The following is a 26,538-nucleotide window of genomic DNA, read 5'->3' as shown; positions in this document are numbered from 1 at the left end:
CGTTTCCCTTTCCTGAATTCAAATCACTTGTTTATTCCTACTCAAGGTTTAGGATATTAGTACGGAAAGATAGAAATCTGTTCAATAAAACAGTACTCATAAATAAGGTCAGACATTCGAGCACTATTACCCCCCAAAAAACATTTCTTTCTCAGGACATGCTTCCCCCCCCCCCAAAAGTGTACAGAAAGACAAACCAGGGTCATCCCCAACTAACAGCTCTCCACTGGCAAGTCACGTGTCACAGCGTTCAATGCCAAATCCTCGCACACACAAAATTTATTGGAAGGGAATATTATAGTGTAACGATTGGGCACTCATTTTTAAACACAAAAACAAAAACTCTTGGATTTACACAATATATTCTGAGAGACAGCCTAATAAGCAACAAGGAACACTGAATGGTTCTTCATATGACAATCCTTTTTTATAATACATTGTTTTGAGTAGAAATATTTACTTTAAGTGGTCCAAAACTTTACACATAAATAGATGGCAAGAAATTTCCCTAAATAGTATGACAACAATTTAGCATTTTTCTTTCACCCAAGATCATGCAGGCTAATATTTCAAAAGATTTAAGAGTTCATATTTTCCATCAGTTTTCCACTTCTTAATATGCTTGCCAGGAATACAGTTTTGGGATCTGGCCCCAGGAATATATTGGGGGTAATGGACTATTAAATAATCAAACTACATATTATACCAAAGTCAACCTAGACAATACCCCTTAATTATGTTTACTGGTAACATGGCATGTCATAAACGTGAAACCTCCAAGGGTGACTTGAAAAGTCTTTGATCCATTTTTTGATGAATAAACTGTCCTCTTTCCCCAACTAGTTAACCAACAACTACAAACTAAGATTTAAACCAGTCAGTATCCTGTGGAGAAGTGAAACAACGACATACAGAATGATTGTTTGCTAAACATTTATTCATTGGTACATTTACACAGAAGGCAACACCATGCAAGACACTAGAAAAGGATGAAATGAGGAAAATTCTGCCAGTGATCTGGCTCACAATAAAACATTAATGTTCTACTTTTCTGTTGAATTTCTAACAAGATGAAAGTATTCTGAACATACTTACTTTTTAAACTCACCACAAATGTATGAACATAGGAACTATTGAGATTAAATTCTGAAATGGATATAACGCATTTTGGTTTTGCTTTAAACAGAAAAATTCTTCAGATAAAAAAACCTGGAAAAAATTTAAGGCTCCATGCTCTCAAATGTCAACTTGTGATGTATTTTATGACGAGAACATGTTGGTTAAATTAGCTATGCCTATTATTATTATTGTTATTATTATTAGTTAAGACAGTCAGCAATTTGTAGAATATTTTTAAGGCTTTTAAAAGGAAGCAATCCTATGTAGGCTCCCTACAGCTTTCTTTTTGATGACTGTCCAGGATTACTCTTTTAAAATCCACAATAGCGTAAAGTCAGCCAATACAGATAACATTTGGAGAAATCTTGCCTTTGCTCACAACTCTGGCTGACCCCAGCGTAAGCCAAGATCAATCAGGTTTGAGTAATGTGGGACCCATGACTCAGAAAAATATACATCGTCATTTTGGTTCAGAAACACAGAAACTTTGCAGCTTCAGACTTGTCACTTAATTTCTTTGGTCCTTAATTCCCCTGACCAGAAGATGAGTAGGTTGGAGTATATGATCTGTAAGTTTCTTTCAAAGGTCCACTTCTTTGATTTTTAGAGCACAGTGGTTGCCAGAATGGAATGTGGATATTTATAAATGGGTGTTAATAAAGAATAAATGTCACCAATTAACACTTACTGTGTGATCTCAGTATTCCCCAGAGAACACTATTTTTAGAAACAGGAAATAGCCAAGAACAACATGAAACAAAAATCATCACGGGATCTTGGGATTTTGTTCCTTTATCTGTTAAGCGGGAAAGTGTGGCTGATGACATCTGACATCCTTCCAACTCCAACATCTCTTGCTTTATGGTCTATTTTTTAGAAGCTCTCTCCTGGAACGTGTTCCCACAGAAATGAATCAGAAAGCCTCAAAGCTCCCATTGGTCTGGAGTCTGACATGAGGAATATTCTATGTGAAAATTCATCCTACCTGCATAAAATTAATAATTTCTTAATGTAATCAGCTGGAATTCCAATACAAAATTATTTTTGAATCATAGCAGATCGTAAAGTAAATACTACCATCTCCATGAGTGTCTACACAGGACTTATTCCGAACACCTAGAAGATAACCATTAACCAACAAGATCTGTCTCAGAAGGTTCCATGCACCTCGATACTGTGCAAATCAGTAAATACTATTGCTATTGGGTTAGGTCAATAGAAATTCAGTGCTCTAATATCTTACATTTGGTACCTTGTTTGGTATTTCATTGCAAGCTAATATCTTTCGCAGGATTTCTAACTTTAAGTGGGAACTGATTTAAACAGTATTTGTTTCTTAGGGCCAATGATACCGGAATAGGGACTGAGAAAGACAGAGGAATTCTCAAATTTGCAAAACTCTATAGATAAATCAAATTAAGCATATACATTTCTCAGGATAAAACTATATGGGATCCCTAGTTTCCAGTACAACACATAAAAAACTGTCTTAAAAAAATATCCAAATCATTCAATATCAATGTGGCCTACCATCAAAGGGTAAAAAGTCTGTCACCTCCAAGCCCAAAAGGGCACGCACAGCACATCTCAAAGCACAAAGCTAGAGGAAAGGCACTGCCCTGGGGGAAGCATCTGGAGTTTCAAAAGTCCATTACATCTCTAGCAGGAGGAAGGGAAGACAACGCCAACTATAATGCAAACTTATGAGGACTAACAAAGCCAGAGCTAACAAAATCAGGGCAACAGACTACGAAGAAAACAAAGAAATTCTCAATCCATATATACAGCATTTCAAAAAGGTCACTAGGTGAATTCTGGGGTTTTTTTGGTTTTTTTTTTAGTTTTAGTTTTTCGCCTTCCTCTGAAGCATCAGGGATTGGAGGCAGGATGCAGGTTACAGGAGCTGGTGAACCAATGGTGTGATTCAGTATGGCAAGTCCTATGTTCCTATAATAGAGGGGAAATTACAGCATATCACTTTGTATGCACACAGATCCAGGGACACATGCACGCTCTCTCTCAAGGGGTCTGAATTTTTATCAATAAAAAAAGCATTTAACAAAGATAAGCTTTTACACCAAAACCAAGAAAGTATGGAAAATCCAAGAGCAGTGAAGCCAGGGATCATTAATAAGCAAAGATTCATGTGACAAACTATGTACAACGCCTGTCACCCAACAAGTGTACGACATCTTTAGCAACCTTCCCCTACTTTCACCTATGCCAAGCACACAGAAAGAAAGAGGTTGACAAAGCAAAACCTGAGAGCTGGCACATCTAAGTTGTATGTGTAAAATAAAAAATTGAGAATTTAGCAATTTTTCCGAACTAGAAAGCTAGAATGATTAGAAGAACAGAAAATTCTACTAGCCATGTTTCTGTATTTTTCCTATCACATCCAGTAGAAAGTTCTCTGGAGGCAGAGATTGTTTCTCACTCATTTTTCTATCTACAGTAAAGGCATATACACCAGGTCTTGCCAACAGCAGGCTTTCCATAAACCTCCAATGATGAACGAAATCAATTCTTGTTCCAATGAAGCTTCATAATGGAAACTTGAATTGTATTAAATCCGCATTAAATGTAATCAAAATGGAGTGAAATTTAGGGTTTTATTTCATATTTGAGACTTACAAAACATACCAGCCACAAAAGTGTTCCATGTCAGGTGCTATTTTAATCAGAACAACTTCTTATGTTTTAAATTTGAAAACTCTCACAAGCTAATCCCAAGATGAGCAACTCAGTAAACCCAACCACTCCTGCAGCAAAGCAAGTCTTTATTAACAAGCTCTGTTAGCGGAAGCTGAGCTGCCACCAGGCAAGTGCTAATGACCTCATTACCCACTGGGGGCCATGCAGACTGGATGGTGTTGAATCCAGACAAAGGATGCAAAAAACTACTTTCAGGATTTTAAAACGCAGGATTTGAAAAAGTAGAGATGCAATTAAAATATGGTAACCTCTATTAAGCACAAACCCAACAAACGTGACTCCGCCATACACAGCTATATATATGTCTACATACATTTCTTCCTCTCCCTCCAAACCGTGCTACTGCGAACGATGGTAACTTTTGAACCCTGCTTGCCATAAACCACTAAATTTGACTTTTTAAAAACACAGCTTCACTCACTATCTCAAACAACCTAAGAATATCTTGAACACTGGAAAACATTTCTACGTGATCCCTTCCTTTTTTTTTCTCTTCCCCCATGTTACACAATCTAAAACTCACTTAACAAAATCGATGTATTGATTTACTCTCTCCACATTAACACTTCCTGAATGATTGTAATGAACTTGCTCTTTTTCCTCTTGAAAACATGGGCTTCCTTTACATTAATATTACATTAACAACCTCTCAGTGAACCAGTGAAAGCATAAAAATAAGACGGGATAAACAGAGTTTTACCTGACTCACCCATTATCCTACTGAGTGCGGCATTTCTGGTGGGTGATTCATCAAGCCCCTCAATCCCACTGTAGAGGGAATGGGAAATTCTTCGTTCTCTATCGTCCAACACCGTTTCAATGGGCAGCTCAGGTCCAGAGGGGCTCCCAGGTGACTTTAGCTATGGGGAAAGGGGGAACGAGGGAAAATCAGTGCTGGAGGCCCATTAGCAGCATGAGGGAATTATAACAACTCGCCCAAGGCCTGTATCCAACTGGGTACCAAATGAACTAGAACTTTTCACCCTGTACCAAAATAATTTGTGATGACAGCTCTGCCTAATGACCAACTTTCTGGCCTCTTTACACTGTGCCTCCCACGAAGTTCTGTCAGATTTTAACCACTGGAGGAAAAATATGTATATTAAAAGCTTATTTTTTTTCAAACTTATCTTGTTGCTTAGTTTTTCAATTTGACTGTTAGCATCTGCTTAAGTCAATTTAAGTTATGGTTTAATTCAGAATTCTTTATGAGATGTTGCTCTGCACAAGGCATGCTTTATCAGGATGGAAGCTGCAACTTAGCTGTATTTTTTATGCCTATCGTATATAAATATACCTAACAATTAGCACACATGTGTGTGTGTGCTGGTGTAACTACGACCTGTTCCATAAGACCTAAAGATCACTTGTCAGCTCATGTGTCTTGAACAATAGACCAAGCTTAAAGTTCTTCTGCTGGAAATTAGGAATAAGCATCCTATTCTCTTATTCTAATCCTAAGTATGAGACAGTGAGTAACTGAGAGAAGCACTTTAACAGCACACAAACAATACAGAAGTAAGGACCGATATTCTAATGAGGCAGGCAAAGATGCATATTTCATAAACATACACAATCTACTAAATAAGCTAAGAATACTGGACAATTTCTATCACAATGAATTAAAATAGTATGTGGCATTCTTTAAAACAGCTGTGCATTATTACTCATATTCTTCATGAAAATAATACAAATAAGGACCTATGTTAGTAAGGCCTTGAAACAAATCCGCTTCAAGGAGGAACGAAGCACACTTAACTACGATCCTCCCAATGCGGGCTCTGGGGTTAACCCCATGGACGAATGTCTTGCGTGCCTGTGTGCTGGCTTGCAGCCAGAGGCACAGAGGGCTGGGGGGGGGGAGGGGAGGGTGCGGCAGCACAACACAGCAGAGTGGGAGAGAAGACAGAAGATGGCACATTCCAAGAAGACGAAACCACAACTGTGGCGGTGCCACTGCCTGAACAAATTATTATTTGTTAGAAGCTATCGTCTGTTTAATATAAATGAGATATTTAATGAAGCTCCGAACTGCAGACTTATCTCCCCCAGTTTGATAAGCACTGGGGAGAGTTAATGCATTGAAGGGTCAACACAATTACAATTGGAGGCCCGTCAAACTGCAGGAGAATAATAAACTTGCAGCGCTGGCGAATTAGACTCAATAAGGTTTAAATTGTGAAATGAGGATTTGTTTTATGAGTTTTTTTAAGTTGCAGATTACAACTGACAGCTTTACTGAAACGTAAATTAAATATCCACTGTCTCTGATGTAAAAAAATTAAAGAACATTTTCTGAAAGAACACTATCCCAAACGCCAAGGTACTCTGGGGAGGAAAACACAAACAAACAACACCAAGACCCTCTACCTTTAAGAATAAGTATTTCTGAATGTTTTAGATGAGCACATACATTAAAGAAATAGAACACCTGCTATTCAAGTCTCTATACACAAGCCCTGCTTGCTATACGATCCTTTATCATAAGACAGACAACATGTCCGGAAGTTTGCTTAACAAATAGATTTAATGGAACCATATAACTCTGCAATTTCCTACATGATAAAATCTTTATAAAACTCCTTCAAGAAAAAAATCCCTAAATATCCCAAGAGGCTATTTTAGAATTTTACAAAGTCAAATAAAAATTCCATTAACAAATAGCACATGCAGGCTTTCTGGAGGAAAACAATAAGACGCCTGTTCAGAAAGAGCCTCGCACTTGAGCATTTTCCTGGGAGAGTCTACCCCTCCCCTACCTCGAACCATGTCCAATTTGCATCTCAAAAGACAGATTTAAATGAAGACATCAATAGCCTGCTACATAAATATTTAACAGAAGATACAATGCTTTTTAATTTCTTTTAAAAAAAATCTGATTGAGGTACACACTTTTGTTTTAAATCTTTTGATGATTTTTTTGTTGCAAGAAAATGAGTTTAAGAAAGACAAATGTGTCAGAGTGGGGCTATGGCAGCCCAGAGGAGGAGGCACAGAGCCAGGCATGCCTGGAAGGGCAGCCCAGACTTTCTGCAACCAGGGCTGCTCCCAGGTCCTTGCGGGCTCCTTATACAGAAACTTATCAAAATTAAGCTTAATTAGAAGAAACTAAAATAAAAGAACTGCAAGTTTCACTTCGCTGTTTGTTGTTTAAAGTGTAAAAACATTCTTCAATCCAACTTCATTCAGTCCTAAGGAGGCAGCTGGGCTGACCCCCTCAGCTCTACCCCTAGGAAAACAGGAAAGCCTTTCCACCTGTTCAAGAAAAAGTGGCTCTGGGTTGCTCAAGTAACTCATATTGGTAGCAGGGTAAAGCCATACAGTCTTTTCCCAAAGTAACGTGGAAATGCTTATCACGAGTCAAAAAATCTCTCATACTCTTTGACCAGGACATTTATTCCACTTTGTGGTCACTAGCCTAAGGAAATAATAAGTTAAGTGAATAACACAGATTTACGTGAATCAATATTTATTATAGCTCTATTTACAAAGGTATAAAAATTGGGAATTATCTCAATATCTAAAAATAATGTCAATATAGTATGCTCTTAAAAAAATATTCAAATGACCATATTGCTTTTATAACCAGAAAATAACAAATGCTATTTAATAACAAAAAACGGTATTGTCCAATGAATATGCTTTTCATTATATACTTGGCGTACTCTTCTTTTCTTAGGAAAAGTTAAAATCTTGGATTCTTTTAAAAAACTAACATGATTTCTGTGGGGTTTAGGAAAATCTCCTATTGTTGAAAGTATGCATTACTCAGTCGAATGATATCTTTCACATAAAGAAAACACATCCCACCATCTCTACTATAAACATTGAAAAGCTGGCATAGATGTGGCCCTCATTCCATTCAGCAAACTTAAAACTGAGTCCTAGTTGGTAACTGGCACGATCTTATTATTTAATATTTCAGTCTTTATGGGTTTAGACTATTTTATCCCCAATGCCTGGCATGGAGCAAGCACCGGGTGAATAAGTGGATGAATAAATTCATTTTTGAGTGAATGACTCAGATTTTCCTTAAAATGGTTTAGAGAACTTACACACACTAGGCGACGTGGATGTAGGGCTTTAAAAAGGCGGGGGGCACAGCACAGCGCTGGAATGAAGAGAACTTTGACCTAAATTACAACTACACATTGTATAATCCAAAGAACAGGTAAACGCACAGCAACAAATAAAAGACAGGGTCAGGCTTTGGAGAGGGGAGGCCGGAGTTTCAGGGTCCAGTTTCAGGTTCTGTTTTCCTGCATTTAATTCCTTCACATTCCCATGTGGGCGACAGCAAGGATCAGAGAGATGGAGTCAGCACCCCAAGGCATTCTGCCTGCCTGTGGCAGACCCAGAATGCAACTGACTCTGTCTGAGGCCAAAGCCCATGCTTTCATTCTATGCTACCTCCCAGCACAGCCAGAAGTTAAACTGCCTTAACAACACGACCACAGGCAGTTAGACCCGCTCCCATGCATAAGAGGAACGGACACCTTGCTTCTAAATTACTTTGCCACTACCTTGGCCCTGCAGCCATTAAGCAAATCATTTGACCTCTCCGCATTTATTTCTTAATATATGAAATGAAGAGAATCCTAAGTGATACCTTAGGCCCCTTCCAATTCTAACACGGCTTTCTAATTCTAAGAGGAAGAAACCTGGAGAGAGAACTCATTTTAATGTAGTCCTGATGATAAATCCTTAGACCTCCTCCTATGCGGCCTAAGACAAAAGCTCACCTGTTGTCACATGCTCTGTGGTACCAAGACAAGCCTTTACAGAAAGTCGCGTCTAACATAGATGTGTTGAATAATGAAACAACTGGAAGCTATGTGAAACTACAGTAATGTCTACAAATATTCACTTCCTTACACTATTTAAAATCAATATAATTCTCATATATAGGCTAGTTTCAATACTCCAGGAACAACATCCGGTGTTTACTCCCATTTCCCTCCATTCACCTTCAAATTCCTCAGCAAAGTCTCCCTTTTGGTAAGCAATACCAGTGTTTCTGACTCTTGCGTTGTGTATTCTTCCCAATGGAAAAGAATGCTGGGACTTAAGGAATTTTCTCCAAAAAGGTCAACCCCATCTTTCAGGAGCACAAAACAAGGGGATGCCATTTCTCTCTCTCTTTTTTTTTAAAGAAACGATTATTGATTAGGAAATGCTTTTAAATTTACTTGAGTAAGAGCATTAGATACAAGAAAAGCTACACAAATCAAGAAACACTGTCAAAAAGCATTCATTTCGTTACCTTGCCTGATGGTTTCCTTAGAACTTTAGCCTCCAATAGTAATTAAATTCTCTTTTCCTTCTAAAAACGCTAGACTTTCCAGGATTATTTTCCTTGTCATTCAGTCCGTGTTTAAGTGTCAGGCCCTGGGTTGGACACCAGTGATGGAGAGAGACAGGAGCACGGCAGGAGGACGAGGCCCCAGCCATCTCAGAATTTACAGTTCCCAGGAAACAGAATCAAAGAGAGAAGCACGACAGTGTGATAGTGCTGAGTGAAGGTAAGTAGGTGGGACTATGGAAACACTTTAGAGAGAGAAACCAAAATCCAAAGGCTGTCTGTGCTAGGACGGGGTGGACTGGACTCATGCAAGAAACCTACAGCGGAGAGAGAGCAGCATGCGTCTGAGAAGTTGCACGTAGTGCAGAGTAGCTAGAGCAGAGACTGCACAGGAACAGGCTGCAGGGGACAGATGCCAGTTCTCGCACGTCCCATTGCACCATGTGATGGAGACTGGCATCTATCCTGGAGAGGATGCAAAGCTCCTGAAGGGGTTTCAGCAGGGAGTGACATGATCGATTTGCTTTGTAGAAATATCTGCCTGACTGCAGGGTAGAGAAGGGAGTGAGAGAGAAATCCTGATTGCAGAGAAATCCTCCGGGGAGCCACAGCAGTGAGCCTGGGGAGACGGCAGGGCCTGGAATTGGACGAGGGCAGAGTGGGGGGAAAAAGTGGGCTGAGAAGAGAGAGATTCTGCAGGCAGAGGCAACGGGGATAGCAAAGGCATCTGAGAGGCCAAGAGTGATCCCAGCTCTCTGGCTTCTCCAGCCGAAGGAGTGGTGGAGCCCTTACAGGGAGAAGGGGGAACGGGGCAGATGAAGTACCTCAAGGCGGAACTGGTTTTGCAGGAAAAAGCGTAAATAGTTTTGGGCACCTTAAGAATTAGGTGCCTGAGAGACACACCAGTGAATAGCTCTATGGGCAGGTGGATTTCTGGAACTAGAATAGAGTCCTGAGGTGGGAACAGAGTTACAGGATTCATCGTAACAGGTGGCATCTGAAGTCCCTCAGGGAGCATGCGCAGAGTAAGAAGAACCAGCCCCGAAGAACGCCTAGAAACACGACCAATAGAATAGCAGGAAAGAGGAAGCTTCGAGGAGAGAGAAGAGCCAGAGCGGAGGAGGAGAAAAACGGAGAGAGAAAAATGGTCAGAAATGATTCAAGAATGAGCCACTGTTCAAAGACTCCTGAAAGGGCAAGTAAAGCAGACTGAGAAACACCTTCCAGAGAACGTCTCAAAGGTGCGGTGCCGTATACAGACAAATACTTGTGAACCGCACGGCAAGATGGTACCTAGCATGGAGATTTGATAAACAAATTTAAAAAAAACTAAAATAATGTACAGCACTCAGCACAAATAAGGGCAAGGAAAGATATGACAAAGTACTAAAGATTTTCTTTTGCAAATTCTCAGTTTCTCTAGTTTGAAATTAAGTAAGCAAACCCTTGATTTAAAGATGGGTTACTAAAATGTAGTTTTGAGGTACTGTCAAAGACCGGACTACACAGCTAACTAACGGACCCGGAAGGAGAGAACTCAAGCACATTATTTTGGCTTGAGGTCATTCATGACAAGATGCCCTCTGCTTATATGAATATTCACTGTAACATAATTTACACATGCCCTTCCGGTAACTCAGCAAGACGTTTTTCCAGAGGTAATATATAATGTAAGAACAAGAGCAGCAAAATCATGTCTTATGCCTTATGGGAAGCTGAACCGAGCTCTTCTGTCTTCATATAATTCTTTAGTTAAACCCTGTCAGTACAAAAGGCTTCTCGCCAGTATTACAAAGAAAGCACAGCACTTGTGATAAGATTTTTTTGATATAATCGTTTTATAAGCTTACTCTATCCTAAGAAAAAGTAATAACCAGCAATGTATGAAAATGATACCATAAGGAATCTTGAATATTAAAGTCTATTACTGTCTACCGCAGCTGTTCCCCCACTTAAATCATTTCATTCACATAAATTCACACGCAGAAGTGAATGAGACAGAAAGAGATTTCAGTGGGATTCCAATTTCATGTCTTTTATGCGACAACAGGGAACAGAATCAGTGCTTTTATCAAAACATTTTCAGGCTGGTTCAGGTTTGCTTTGCTACTGTTTGGAGAACAATACGGAATAATCTGAATGTGAGGCAAGCACGTCTGGGTTCGGGATGCTGAACTTCAGCACATTTCTTACATTTTAAGTCCCTATAACATTCAGTGTTTTCCCCCAAAGGAAGACTTTGAGAAAGTGTTACAAATTTGAGTTTGCTTTTAAAGAGACCAAGAGTATGATATATTGTCCAGTAGAACGTAAGTTCTATGAGAGAAGGGCCCCATCTGTTTTATGCACCACCGTATCTCAGGATCTAACACATTTTCTGAATATAGTGGATGCTCACTAAAAATCTGCCAAATGAATACCGTTCTGTGAAATGTGAAGTTATTCAGTTTCTGAAAAAAGACCCAATAAAGACCACTGTGTCTTGTAAACTTACTGTTGAGAATTTTTTATTGTAGGATTTTGCAGAACTTACGTTAAAAGATCAGTTAATGATTTGGCAACCAGTAAAAATTATTATTCAAGAAAACCAATCCAGTAGCCTACTCTGAGGGACTAGCATTTACACTTATCTCGTAAAAGTCAATGTTTTTGTGCCCCACTGTTTTCCCCTCTGAGATTTTCAGTTACAGTTACATTGTTTTCTTGTTGTAGAAATGTTGGAGAATTATTGTTAACTCATTCTCCATTTGGAAAATAAAAACAATATTAAACAAAAATCAATGGGGGGATGGCTCCACGGCATAGTAGTTAAGTTCGTGCTCAGCTTAGCTGGTCTGGGTTCACAGGTTTGGATCCCAGGTGTGGACCTACACCTCTCGTCAAGCCATGCTGTGGCAGCATCGCACAAACAAAACAGAGGAAGACTGGCACAGATGTTAGCTCAGGGCTAATCTTCCTCAAGCAAAAAAAGAGGAAAATTGGCAACAGGTGTTAGCTCAAAGCAACTCTTTCTCACCAAAAAAATAAAAAATAAAAATCAATGGTCAATAACCTTTCAAAAACTGGTCACCTCTAGACTGACGACCCACTGAGGTCAAGACTACATTTTTGTTGCAAAATCTGATTATATTATAGGATTGGATGAAGGATCATCACAACCTGGAAAGCTTGCTTTACACATTTATTAAACATAGATTTTACAATTAAGAAAAACACAAACAAGTTAGATACAATTTTCAGTTTGTAAGATTTGCTAGTGATCTTCTCTTAGTTGATTTAAAAACGTGGGGATCTGAGCAGCAATAAAAGCAAAAACAACAAACTTTACGTTTTCAACAAGCTTTGCTCTGTAAATTATCAGGTCCCACCTATTTTCTACAGATGGTACATAATTTATAATAGATCTACAAAATTTGTGTTTTTTTCAGATTCCAATATTAATCATCAAATCTATATATAATTTCTTTTCAGTTTTCAAATGCCGTGCTATACAAGAAGGTATGTTTCTACTTATTTGGGAAAATAGATGATTATACTCTCCGGAGAGGACAGCCTGCCTACTCACACCTAATTACCTCCTGCAGTGGATATTTAGACGCACTATGCCCCGGCAATAGACACCACGGAGAAGGCAGGCACTTAAGGGGAAAAATGAAACCCCAGTGAAGGACAAGGGGGAGACGGGTGATGGAGGGAGCTTACACTTTTGACAACGCCACAGGAGAAACAGAGTCTCCCCTTAGTGACTTTGTAAGAGGCATCCCATTCAAAATGAACAAATGAATAAGCAATTGTTTCATTCTTTCTCCCTCCCAGGTACTACCCTGCTGAATAGAAGAGAAACTATTGGCTCTGGGCAGGAGGGTTTTCAAGAAAAGATCCCAGCTAACCATGCCTTTAAGATGCCAGTGTTATGTGCTGAGTTGGCAATAGAAACATTAATGCACACTTAGGAATATTTTGATCACAAAACTAAGAAAAAGCACAAGCTGCTGACAAAACAATAAAAGTCTAGCAAGCAAAGATAATTTACAGGCTTCTGAGGTGAAGTCCCAGGACCTGCCATTCTCTGTCCAATGTTAGGACAGAAACTTAGCCTTACTACAATTTCAAATGCCAGCGCCTTTTGTCTTTTTATTTTGTATTCTTTACCTCATTGCACTTGCTTATTCGCCTTGCGACAATGAGCTGGATCATTCCTCGCTTGTTCCCTTCGGTGGACATGGACCTTCTGAGGGTTTCCATGGCGTCTTGGTTCGTCTTGCCCAACAGGGATTCGCCATTCACTGCTATCAGTTGATCATTCACCCGAAGCCTTCCATCCTGGGAAGAAAGCAGGTAAAAATAAGTGCTATTAAGTAGTCTGTTATAAAAGAAGTTGCTTTCTCTTTTGTTAAAAAAAATAAAAACAGCAAAGAAAAAGAAAAAAGGCTTTAATCCTAATGGATTATGCCCAATTGAGCACCAGCATAATAGTGTCTAAGCAGCCATTGCAGCCTCTGTCTATTTCAATCATTTATACATTTGTAAATCAAGTCATTATCATAATCTGTTTACCAAAATAGCATACTAATTCGAAGGACACAAAGTGATTACTTTCTCGCTTCCAGAGACACCCATAGAGGTTATTTACAACCCAAGACATGCGGAAGCTCAAGGCTATTAGACAATCGCAGAGAAGTGCCCCTTAACCAACAGCCGGGAAATTTTCTCTAGACTGGGAAATGGGGTAACCCACCCACAGGCAGGGGACGGGGCGGGGGAAAGATTAACCTCGGCTCTATGACAGCTCTGTGCCAGAACCTAAACTAAGTCTGCATAGATTATCTTCCTTTAGCCTGAATGACTGGGTTGTAAATTTTGTGAGACAAAAAAAGGGAAGTTGAAGCTACAGATTCCGTCCCAAAATGAGAAATCACAGAGATTTCTGCTAGTTGTTTGACCATGAATGAGGTATTTGAGAAAACATTGACTAAGTGTTACAGGGCGCTAGAATTGCTACCCCAAATACACCACATTGGCACAGGATTATTCTGAGCTGAAGGCAACTGAGAGACGGCAGACATGGAGGAGCTCTCTGTCCTCTGCCTTTCGGGCTAAACGCAGGGCTTGAAGTTCCTTTATATGAAAGTGTCCCCTCCCCTCTCCCAGACCAGGAAGGGGAGCTGCTCATCACCAGAGACAGAGAGGGCACTGAGATCAGTCTGCACAATCAACCTTACAAAATCAACTGTATTTACCTTCCCACAATTTACCACCCCGAGAAGCCCGGACTCCTTTTCCTTTGTCTAATCCCACCACAATTCATTGCGCTTTGCTAAAAGGTATATAAGCTTCCAAGTCCAACCACTTCTGCAGGCTTTAACATCTTCTCTGTGGAGCCCCCATGTGTAAAATTTTAAATATTAACATCAATAAAATTTGTAAACTTTTTCTCCTGTTAATCTGTCTTTTGTCAGTTTAATTCACAGGCTGCAGAAACAGAATCTAAGAGGGTAAAGTTCTGCCTCCCCTACAGTGTGCACGTTTTCAATATAGGAATAAGATTGGAATTAAACACTTTTGGCAACGGACACAAGCTTGATAAAGTGGATATTTGCTTACTTTAGATGCTGCTCCTCCATTAATAATGGACTTGACAAAGATTCCCAAATCTGCGTGGTTCTCTTTTGACCGGTTACCTTTGACACTGACACCAAGACCGGCTGATCCTGAATCATTAAGTGGAACTTCAAACGTCAGAAATTCCCTGGTGCCATCAGGCGTGAGAACAATATCCTCGTCTTCTGCTTTCTAATAGGAAACAAAATTGCACAGCACATTATATTCCAATGTTTCTTTCTCACGGTTATTTTTGAAGACTGCTAATGAGCAGCTCTTTAATCATAACAGGCACAGTATTTCCACCAAAGTTCCACGACAAGATCCACGATAACTGGGCATCTGCACCCCCTCCAGATGATTCCTGGAACCAGCTGTAATATTTTTATGCAGCATTTGTTTCAATATTGAAACAAAACCAAATCAGATTGCGAGAAATACAGGAGAAAACCATAGCGGAAGGACTGAAACATGTAGGCTCCTGGAGTTTTAGACGTTTTTTGTCAGTTTAAATATTCCAAACCACAGGAGGAAAACAGTAACAGCAGGAATCAAAATAAACAAATATAACTCATTTGCCTCTTTGTTTTCATGAGGAATCTCCACTATTATTAACAGCTTAGTGTCCATTAATGTTGTATGACTTTATTCACAAACAACAAATCCTGATGACACAAAGTCAGCAGAAAAAGGTAGTCATTTTCAGAGAGCCACTGGAGTTTTAACCTTCAATGTTGGCGAGACAAAGTGGAGATCAACAACTTCAGAGAAAACTCTCAACAAAACTGTACATAAATAATACAGCTGGTGACTACTGCTCAAGCAATATTATTTAATCCATTAGTTGTATAGGCAAGCTTTGATTTCATAATTGTAATCATCAAGTACATAAGAAGTACACCAGAACCCAACACATTTAAGACACACAAACTTGCCCATCTCCCTTAAAACAGCAAGGAGGAAATGAAAGCGTGAAGTATAACCTGATGAAACTCAGTGAGATGAAATATTCTGTCAGTAAAAATGCAGTAGGCCAGGAGAAGCAGCAGCCTGCCCTGAGCTCCTCTTCAGGAGTGCCCCCATGGCCAAGACCACCACTGAGATCTCTCTCTACACTGGTCATGTCCAAATAGGCAAGGCCAGAATTCTCTCTCAAACTCAGCATGTCCAAGCACATGATGGACATGTGGCACAAGCTCTTTGGATCACAAGGAAATGCGTCATCTGGTCCTACACGCTCTTCTGCCTCATTTTTTCTCAAGTTTGAAATATTTCTCCAGCATCCACCAAGTCGTTCAAGCTGGAGTTACCAAATTATAATGGAAGAACGATTAAACATATAATGGCACATAATTAGGCTGGATTACAATGCATCCTTTGAAGACTGTGCTTTTCAAGAATTTCAATTACACACATGAAAGTGTGTACTGCAGAGCAATGGAAATGTGGGTAGACTTCAGTTTCTTTTCTTTGTATCTCAACACATTTTTAAAATTTTCTAATATCAAAATTAACATGATAAAATAATTTTAAAAGGAGTTTGGGAAATTAACACTCAATCTCAACTATCTCACTCAGATGAAATAATTTTTGGAAGTATAGCATTTATCAGTAAGAGATTTTTTTTTAGATTATAATACAAGAGATATGCTATTTTTAAATCTCCAAATCCTTTATAATGTGATTTGTAAAGTGATCTTGCTAATTTACCAACATCCAATATTAACATTTTAGGGTAGGACATTCTTTGTGCCATCGCAAAGGACAGCCTCAGAGTTATTAGGACAAGGTACGTTTTGAAAAAATAAAATAAAATCACTAACGTTAAAAACAGGAGAACTACATAAGGAAGAATACAAAATAAGAACAATTTGTAGGGGCCGGCCCCATGGCCGAGGGGTTAAGTTTGCGCACTTGCTTTGGCGACCTGGGGTTTTGCCAGTTCAGATCCTGGGAGCGGACATGGCACGCTCATCAGGCCATGCTGAGGCAGTGTCCCACATAGCAGAACTAGGACCTACAACTGGAATATACAACTATGTACTGGGGGGCTTTGGGGAGAAGAAGAAGAAGAAAAAGATTGGCACCAGATGTTAGCTCAGGTGCCAATCTTTAAACAAACAAAAGAACAACTCGTAAAGATACAGGGCAACAGCTATGCAAACTACACAAAGTAAATGCATTTCAGTATCACAGTCAAAATAAAGCCCAAGCCTATGCCTTATAAAAAACTTTCGTCTAGTTAAAACATTCCCAGAGAACAACTATAGCTCAAACAAAACCAATATATTGGAGAGAAATAAACATCAAATTACTCATATCAAAATACTGATATATCACACACTCATTATGCAAGGATAACTTTATATTCTTGTTTTGCTCTATAAACTTTTTATTTTTATCCACATGGTTCAAAAAAATTAAAGAATACTCAGTAGTGAATGAATACAGCTACCTCGATAAAATTGGTTATAAAAACATAATGTATAGGTAAATTTTGATATTTGAAATACAAAACAGGACCAAAACACACCACAGTCCCTTCTACTTTAAATTCAGAAGTAACTGAAAGATAACACATACTTTGTGAATCAGTAGTTATATTCCTGAGAAGGTTGCATGTAAAAGACATGGGCACCAAAGAGAGTCCTCTGCTGGGCACACAGAGGTCTGTATGCTAGCACATTTACGTGCCTCAAATCTGGAAGGTTCTTAATTGTCACTTACTGCTTTAGATCTCCAGTTTGGCTTTTTAATGTTTACTGATTCTGACATTTCCATAACATTTTACCAAGGCTTAAAATTCTCATTTTTTCTACTTGAAAAATCAAGATAAGGAGCCGACTGAATATATGAAGAAAAATTTTAATCAAGTTGGAATCATTTCCTGACATGCCCTACCCTGAACCTGTCTTAAAGGAGACTATACTCTCCATGGGAAAGTTGCATTTATTATGAAAACTGCAGGACGGGAATAATATTCTTTTTCAGCTTTCTTATCAAGTCTTAAGTCATTATTATCATTAAAAACATTTAAGTGAGAGATTGTACTTTTCCTTTGATATTTCATTATTAATCCATTTGGCTCTTGACATAAAACTGAAATTAATGCCAGCTTTTAGAACTTAATTCTCTGGCAGCAAAATATTAAAAAATTTTTTTGCTCTTCAAAAACCACTTTAAGGATTTTATTTTTCCTTTTTCTCCCCAAAGCCCCCCAGTAGATAGTTGTATATTTTAGTTGTGCCTCCTTCTAGTTCTGCGATGTGGTACACCACCTCAGCATGGTCTAGATGCCACGTCCATGCCCAGGATCTGAACCGGCGAAACCCTGGGCCGCCAAAGCAGAGCACATGAACTTAACCACCCGGCCACAGGGCTGGCCCCTCAAAAACCATTTTCAATGCTATGTTATAGAGAACTTTTGCAAAGTCTTACTAGTGTGGGGATCTCTTCATTCTGATACAAAGGAGAAGCCAATTGGCTATCATTTTGTCATTCCATCCAGATTCTATACCTTATCAACCATTTCTGGAGTCAAATTCTTTCTAGAGAAACGCAGTAAATTTTCTTTAATTTGTCCCTCCAGCCCTTTGTACGTGATCATGTCACTCAAGCACACATCAAATCTCACACGTACATGTGTGTATGTACAACCCAAGTGACTTTATCCATCAATGCAAACCATCAATTCTTCTTTGTTCATCACTCCTTTGGCATTTTTGCTTTTTAATGCCCAGAAAACAGGGCAATTTTGCTAAGCATATTAGAAGCAGGAAACCTGCTGACTGGGCAGTATGAAAGCTATTTACATTCCCCCTATATTCAGAGCAGTAGCAAAGATGCACATTTATATCCGCAGTGAGACAGAAAAATAGCCACAAGCGACCAGCACCCAAGCCCAGTTTTCCTTCTTCCCCAAACAACAGTCCCAATAGCTGTGCGGACACAGCGAGCCCCCCAGCCACTCTGAGTCTGCAGTTAATCTGCAAAATGGGTAGATCTATAAGAGAGGAAATAAAAGTTGATTATATTAAACAGCAGGAAAATAACCAAGAGAGAGTAATTTCTGAGCCCTAATACATGAAAATATTAACGAGTCCAGAAAATATTGTGAAGAGAGGAAAAAAGTATACATATCATAGGCAGCCATAAAACCATAGATGTGAGCCCAATAGCCGATTTGGAGCTCTGCAAAGAAATAAATAACTTGGCACATATTTCATCACTTGTGAAATAATAACATGTATATATATCTGATTTCTGCTAATATTTTGACCACTGGCCCCAGTTCCTGACACAGAGCTCCTAAATCCCTTGGAATTTACTGGGTAATAAGAGCATCTTTTGTTCTAATGACATTTCTCTTGGTGGCTCCTAGACAGGGTGTGATCACCAGAAAGACCAAGCTGTGGTTAGAAGCTTTGAACTTTCAGCCCCATCGCCCGTCCTCCAGGGAGAGGAGAAAGGCTGGAAATGGAGTCAATAATTGATCACGCCTACATGATGAAGCCTCCATGAAAACTCCAAAAGTGTAGGGTTTGGAGAGCTTCCAGGTTGATGAACATCCACACGCTGGGAGGGTGCCACACCCCAACTCCACAAGGACAGCAGCTCCTGAGCTCGGGACCTTCCTGAGTGCTCCCTGCATATTTCTTCATCTGGCTATTCATTTGTATCCTTTCAGACAACCCTTGTAATAAATCAACAATAATAAGTAAACTGTCTTCCTGGGTTCTGTGAGTCGCTCAAACAAATTATGGAACCCAAAAAGAGGGTAGTGGGAATCTCTAATTTGTAGCCATGTCACACAGAAGTTGTGGGTAACCTGGGGACCCACTATTTGTGATTGGCATCTCAGTGGGGACAGCCCTTAACTTGTGGGGTCTACACAACTCCAGGCAGTTAGTGTCAGAACTACTTGTGTGGAAAACTCACCCGTCTGGTGTCATGAGTGCGGTGAGAGCAGAGAAATGACAGCAGAGGGGCTTTCCTGCTCACTGCTCCACTGTAATTAATTGATTTCTCTCTCCCTCGCCCTTCTCCACAGAGTTAATATCTTTATTGTCCAAACCCTGATAAATTAATAACAAAACTCCCAATAACAAATGGGAAAGGGATGTGGATGAGCAATTCATTAAAGAAAGATGAGCGGACCAAAAAATAAGTAAAAGGTTCAATCTACTTACAACTAAAGACATGCAATCACAAAAGTTAACAAATTGCCAAAAAAAAAGCCCAACTGTTTTAAGTAATGATATCTAAGATGTAGAAGGTGTGATGAAACGGGCACTTTCTTGCACTACTGATGAAAATCTAAAAAAGTACAATATTTATGGAAGCCAATTTGATAATGTTTATCAAAAGCCTCTACATTTTGCTTATTGCTTAACTCAAAAATACTACGTTTAGTAATATATCCTAAAAAAACTAATTGTGGTCATGAACAAAGATTTAACTGTTAGGATGTTCACAGCTTTAATTACAATAGCTAAAAAATGAAAACAACCTACATGTACGACATTAAGGAGATAATAATACCTGCACAATGGGATACCATTCAGCTATTAAAGTGAATTAAAAAACTGTAGTGAGACAGAATAACATTTATGACTCAGAGATTGGGTTTTACCCCGTGGGCTTCCATAACTTCCAGGACGTCACCCATCATCAGCTTTGATGTCCTATTTTATAAATTGCTGAATATCTGTCTTCTCCTATCAGTGAAAACTTCACAAGGAAGGGATATCTCAGTCTTTCCTTCTGTTTGGGACATGACATTTATTAGCTATATGCTATGTGTCTGGGACGGAATATATATTAGCTATATAGGTAAAGAAAAAAATCAAGAAAAAATATGCATCAAAATGATGACACTGAAGTCACATAATTGCAGGTGATATTAATTTTCTTCTCTGCTTGACTGAATTTTCTATCAATATAGTACATTACTTTTTGTAATATAAAAATCCCACTGCATACCATTTCTTTAATTCTTCTTCTTTTTTAAAAACACAGTGTGGAGGAGGAGGGAGAAGAGAATTGTCAGGGCTCGGGCTGGCAGAGGAGAGACTGACACAGGATGAGAACCTTGTGATGGCTCTTACACAGCAATCACGCCATGTTGCCAGACCATCACATTCTCACACCTAACCAAAGTTCTTACAGAAGGCAAAGGGAGAACACTTACTCAACAGAGAGATTAGATAATATTCAGTTATGACAAATAGTAACAAGCATTTGTTTTTAATTAAGAGGAGGATTTTTTAAAGAGAAAAGTTATCTTGGTTTATTATTTTGAATAAAAGAACAACCCTCCAGTCATACTCCAAATTTTCTTTAAGTTATATATTTTAATTTATCCCATATGTGAAATGAATGTTTATGTATGTTATTTGTACTGTTATTTTAAGGTTAATTATTCTTATTAGCAAAGTTAAAAAGTTACCTCTGGCTTTTCTGTGCTCTTTTTTAATTCAAATAGTAGACGTAAAATTTTAAGAATTTTTGCTTGATGACACAAATACTGAGAAAAAAATGTTTCCTACAGTTATTAATCTATAATGGTAAGCCAGAAAAATCCTTATCCAATCAAAGAAACATCAAAAAACCCAAATTGAGGGATATTCTCAAAGTAATTTGCTTTTCAAAACTGAAAAACAAACAAACTGAAGAAATGTTCCAGATTAAAGGAAAATAAAGAGCCACAGCAATGAAATCCCATGCATGACCCCAAATTGGAAACTGGACCAGAACTTGATTCTTACGTATTCACTCATTCATTCATTCATTCATTCGTTCAGTCTGAATGCTATAAAGGACATTAATTGGGACAATTGGTCATAAACACAGTTAAATCAATGTTAATTTCATGATTTTGATAAACAATGTGGTTACTTAAGAAATACTCTTGTTCTTAGAATACACACACTAAAATATTTACAGATAAAGGGGAACTATGTCTACAATTTATTCTCAATTCAAAAAAGTACATTTTGGCAAGAAAAGGAGGAAAAAATGGAGGGAGAGGGAGGGGAACATGGGAGAAAATTACATATCAAATGTGGCAAAATATTAACAATTGGAAAATGTGGGTAAAGGGTATACTGGAGTTCTTCGTACTATTCTTGAAACTTTTCTGAAAGTCTGACATCTCAGAATAAAAATTAACATAGTAATTAATCCAGAATAATTTTGCTCTAAAACAGTTTTTATTTTTAAAATAGACATTACCAACATAATCTTTAAAATAACCTGAGCTCAATAGCAATAAAAACATCATACACTAAGTTTTAAAGATATTAATTTTATCACTATACCACAAAAGGAAGACAATAAAGAATAACTAAGATATATTTTCCAAAGGAAAACATACCAAACATTAAGAAATCCTTACCTTACCATAGTAATAGTAAGCAATTTCAAATGAATTCCTTAAAAACTGATACATTCACTGTACAAAACCATTACTATTTTGTAAGATCATGAAAATATTATTCTATCCCAATTTTGAAAAAAGATTGTTATACATCTCACAAGCAAACTACTAAGATCAACATAAGATGAGTGTACGATAGTATAAACCTTCAACAAAAACTCAAATTACAAAGTTTTGTACACTTTCCTCTGTGTCCTCCAGAATTAACATATATAACAGGCCTAAAGACGTGTTTGATGATGAGTTTATCCCAAAGAATTTGTACAAAGTTTTCGATGAAGATGTAATGACTCACAATTCACCCCCCCCATTCGCCCTCCCTGTTAGCTTTTTCTGAAGCAACTCTTTTTTCCCCACTTTACTGAGATATAATTGACACATAACATTGTGTAAGTTTAAGGTGACCATGTGTTGATTTGAAAAATAATTACCATCACAGCACAGTTTACATCTCCACCATGTCACATAATTATAATAATTTCTTTTTTGTGGTAAGAACATTTAAGATCTACTCTTAGCAACTTTCAAGTATATAATACAGTATTATTAATTATAATCACCATGCTATATATTAGATCCTCAGAACTTATTGATCTTATAACTGGAAGTTTATACTCTTTGACCAACATTTTCCCTTTCTCCTATCCCCTAGACCCCTAGTAACCACCATTCTACTCTCTGTTTCTATCAGTTTGGCTTTTTTAGGTTCCATATGTAAGTGATATCATAGGATATTTGTCCTTCTCTAACTTACTTCGCTTAACACAATGCCATCAAGGTCCATCCATGTTGTTGCAAATGGCAGGATGTCCTTCTTTCTCATAGCTGGTATTCTATTGTGTGTGTGTATATATATATATATACACACACACAAACACACACCCCATCTCATTATCCATTTATGTTGACAGACACTTAGGTTGTTTCCATATCTTGGCTATTGTGAATAATGCTGCAATGAACATGAGAGTACAAATATCTCTTTGAGATTCTGATTTCATTTCCTTGGGATGTATACTCAGAAGTGGGATTGCTGGATCACATGGTAGTTGGATTTTCAATTGTATGAGGAACCTTCATACTGTTTTCCACAGTGGCTGCACCAATTTACATTCTCACCAATAGTGCACAAGAATTCCCTTTTCTCCACATCCTCACCAACACTTGTCTCTTGTCTCTTTGACGACAGTCATTCTAACAGGTGTGAGGTGATATCTCATCGTGGTTTTGATTTGCATGCCCCTGATGATTAGCGAAGCTGAGAACATTTTCATGTGCCAGCTGGCCATCTGTATGTCTTCTTTGGAAAATGTCTATTCAGATGCTCTGTCCATTTTTTAATCAGATTTTTTTTTTGCTATCAAGTTGTATGAGTTCTTTACATATTTTAGATATTAACCTCTTATCAGATGTATATTTTGCAAATATGTTCTCCCATTCCAAGGCCACCTTTTCATTTTGTAGACTGTTTCTTATACTGTGCAGAAGCTTTTATATTTAATGCAGTCCCACTTGTTCACTTTTGCTTTTGGTGTCAGATCCAAACAATCATCAGCAAGAACAGTCTGAAGGAGCTTACCCTCTATGTTTTCTTCTAGGAATTTTATGGTTTCAGGTCTTACATTCAAATCTTTAATCCATTTCGAGTTGATTTTGTGTATGGTGTAAAATAGGGGTCTAGCTTCATTCTTTTGTGTGCGGCTGTCCAGCTTTCCCAACACCATTTAATGAAGAGACTATCCTTTCACCATTGTATATTCTTGGCTCCTTGTCATAAATTAATTGACCACATATGCGTGGGCTTATTTCTGGGTTCTCTATTCTGTTATTGATCTGTATGTCTGTTTTTATGCAAATACCATACTGTTTTGATTACTATAGCTTTGTAATATAGTTAGAAATCAGGAAGTGTGATGCCTCCAGCTTTGTTCTGAAGATTGCTTTGGCTGTTACAGGTCTTTGTGGTTCCATATGAATTTTAGGATTTTTTCTATTTCTATGAAAAATGACAGTGAAATTTTGACAGGGATTGCATTGAAGCTGTAGATCACTTTGAGGAGTAGGGACATTTCAACAATGTTAATTCTTCCAATCCATGAGCACAGGATATCTTTTCATTTATTTGTGTTTTCTTCAACTTCTTTCATCAATGTCTTATAGTTTTCAGTGTATATAGCTTTCACCGCCCTGGTTAAATTTATTCCTAAGTATTTTATTCTTTTGGATGCTATTTCACATGGGATTTTTAAAAAATTTCTTTGTTTTCTCAATTTACAGTGGGGTCAATATGGCAGCTCTTACTTCATCTACTACAACCATTAGTTAAATGAACCTATTCACGATCTTGCTTATTGCCTAGCTCACTAAATTTCTAAATCAAGACTATAACCTTCTGAAGTGTGCCTATCAAGATGCCTCCTGAGCTTTAGCGACGTTTCCAAAGACTCCCTAATACATTCCTGCAATTTGCATAGGGAGAACCAACTAACTCTTTTTGCAATGCATTTTCAATTCATGACATTTAAGCGTATATTATATCTTATCTCTATATAGGGTCTAGGATCATCTCTAAACTATATTATTTTCTAAAGCTCTAGTTTTATCCAATAGCCCTGAATTTTTTTAACATTTATATTCTACATGGATCATACTGAAGAGTGCTTATGAGACTTACTCAGCAGGTTTGTATTAGTCCTATTTGAAGCCCAAGGAAGAAACTAGCAGTTTGGTAAGTTAAGGCCAGAGAGCCAGAAGGTAAATTCATTACTTCACTGTGATATTAATTTTATGTGTCAACTTAAAAGGATGTTTTTAGATGAGATTAATATTTAAATTGGTGAACTTTGAATAAAAGATTGCTCTCTATTATGCGGGTGGGCCTCATCCCATCAGTTAAAGGCCTGATCAGAACAGAAAGACAGGCCTCCTCCTAAGCAAGGGGGAATTCTCCAGCAGACTGACTTTGGACTAGAATTCCACCATCAGCTGTCCTTGGTCTCGACCCTGCTGGCCCACACTGCACATTTGTACTTGCTAGCCTTCACAATCAAGCAAGCCAACTCCTTATACTACATCTTGTTTTACATGCAAACACACACACACACACACACACACACACACACACCCTCTTGGTTCTGTTTCTCTGGAGAACCCTGACGAATACACGCGTACACTATCTGGTCCAAGCTGTACAACCACATGAGACGGCCCTATGGCAAGTGAATAAAGTTTTCAAAGGCAAAGGAGTTTGTTCAGGACATGAAGCAAGTGACCATGAGCCTTTGCTAAATAACTCAGGTTTTGTCCAATTTTGAATAGGTAACCTAAAACTAATCTCCCACTTTCAGTAATTAAAACAATATTTAGAGGATCTACAGGAAACTCACATCTCAGAAACTGAAAAGGTCTACTAGCTACTGACCCACTCATTTGCCTTAATGACCTTTTCTTATTTCTCAGACTAGACTGGTTATGGGTCATTGTGATAATCAACCAACAAATTAATTGAGCTTTAGGACATGTCTGTTCTCAAGGTGCTTACAATCACATGAAAGTTTAAATAATATCAAAGAATTTCAAGACTTGAATGAATTTAATGGCTTGCCATCAAAAGGTACAAAGAGACCCAAGAATTCAATTTTTAAAATTATTTTAAAATGAAACCTTTAACAACCCAAAATGGTATTGCATAGCAAAAGCAGAAAGAGAGGCGCAGATGTGAGAGGATGTATCTAAACATTCGAGAGAAAAAAAACAAAACTGCTTTTTGACTTAGCTTGGAAAACACTTATCAAAAAAAATGTCCATTTGTAATCGGAAGTCAGACACACATACACATATATATTACTTCTTTTGTTAGGGTGCCTGCATTGTCATTTGCTCCAGCAGGCTATCGTAAACACACAAGGCTTGTGGACGAGGAGCGCATTGCAATGGACCTTGCAATTCTCGATGGAACACCACATTTAAAGCCAATGCTGCTGCTTGCCTTTAGTGATTGAAAAGTTCAAGGCTAATTGTCAATTTCTTTACTAGGACTGACTAAATGTTTTGAAGGAACATGCCTATCTTTACTGCTTATATCATCATTTTCCATCTCAGATAATCTTAGGCATTGACAGATACAGTTTATGTGTGAAGTCATTTGCTTTCCCAAAAAGTTCTCTGATGTTAAGATTCCAAACAACAGAGGGGTGGCTCCTCACCCGAGGATGTCATTGCAAAAGACCTCCCCGACTGAGCGTGCATCCTGCAACTGCTTCACGGAAGGGTTATGGTTATACAAAGGCTTTCAATATACATAAACAAATCTATCAGTCTATTACAACATTTTGGCTTTGTCACGCTTAGACAAGCACTCACT

The 26,538-nt window shown here is 38.2% G+C and overlaps 1 protein-coding gene across 33 annotated transcripts in view; it reads right to left on the bottom strand.

The window, feature by feature from the left end:
• The window catches only part of PARD3 (par-3 family cell polarity regulator), a 612,530-nt gene that overhangs the window by 211,229 nt on the left and 374,763 nt on the right, over positions 1-26,538 (bottom strand). For 17 of the 33 annotated variants that reach the window (XM_044762268.2, XM_044762266.2, XM_044762270.2 and 14 more), the window contains 3 exons: positions 14,741-14,929; positions 13,289-13,459; positions 4,544-4,694 (listed from right to left, as the gene is read on the bottom strand). In XM_044762268.2, the coding sequence (XP_044618203.1) occupies positions 4,544-4,694; positions 13,289-13,459; positions 14,741-14,929 (511 nt within the window). Of the gene's footprint in view, positions 1-4,534; positions 4,695-13,288; positions 13,460-14,740; positions 14,930-26,538 lie in introns of all 33 variants that reach the window. The other 16 variants (XM_070501262.1, XM_070501252.1, XM_070501261.1 and 13 more) reach the window with 1 other exon arrangement.

Source organism: Equus asinus, chromosome 29 (genome assembly GCF_041296235.1).
Source record: "Equus asinus isolate D_3611 breed Donkey chromosome 29, EquAss-T2T_v2, whole genome shotgun sequence".
NCBI classification, from domain to species: Eukaryota; Metazoa; Chordata; class Mammalia; order Perissodactyla; family Equidae; genus Equus; species Equus asinus.
The sequence above is the reverse complement of the archived record's forward strand: the minus strand, read 5'-3'. Positions and strand labels throughout refer to the sequence as shown.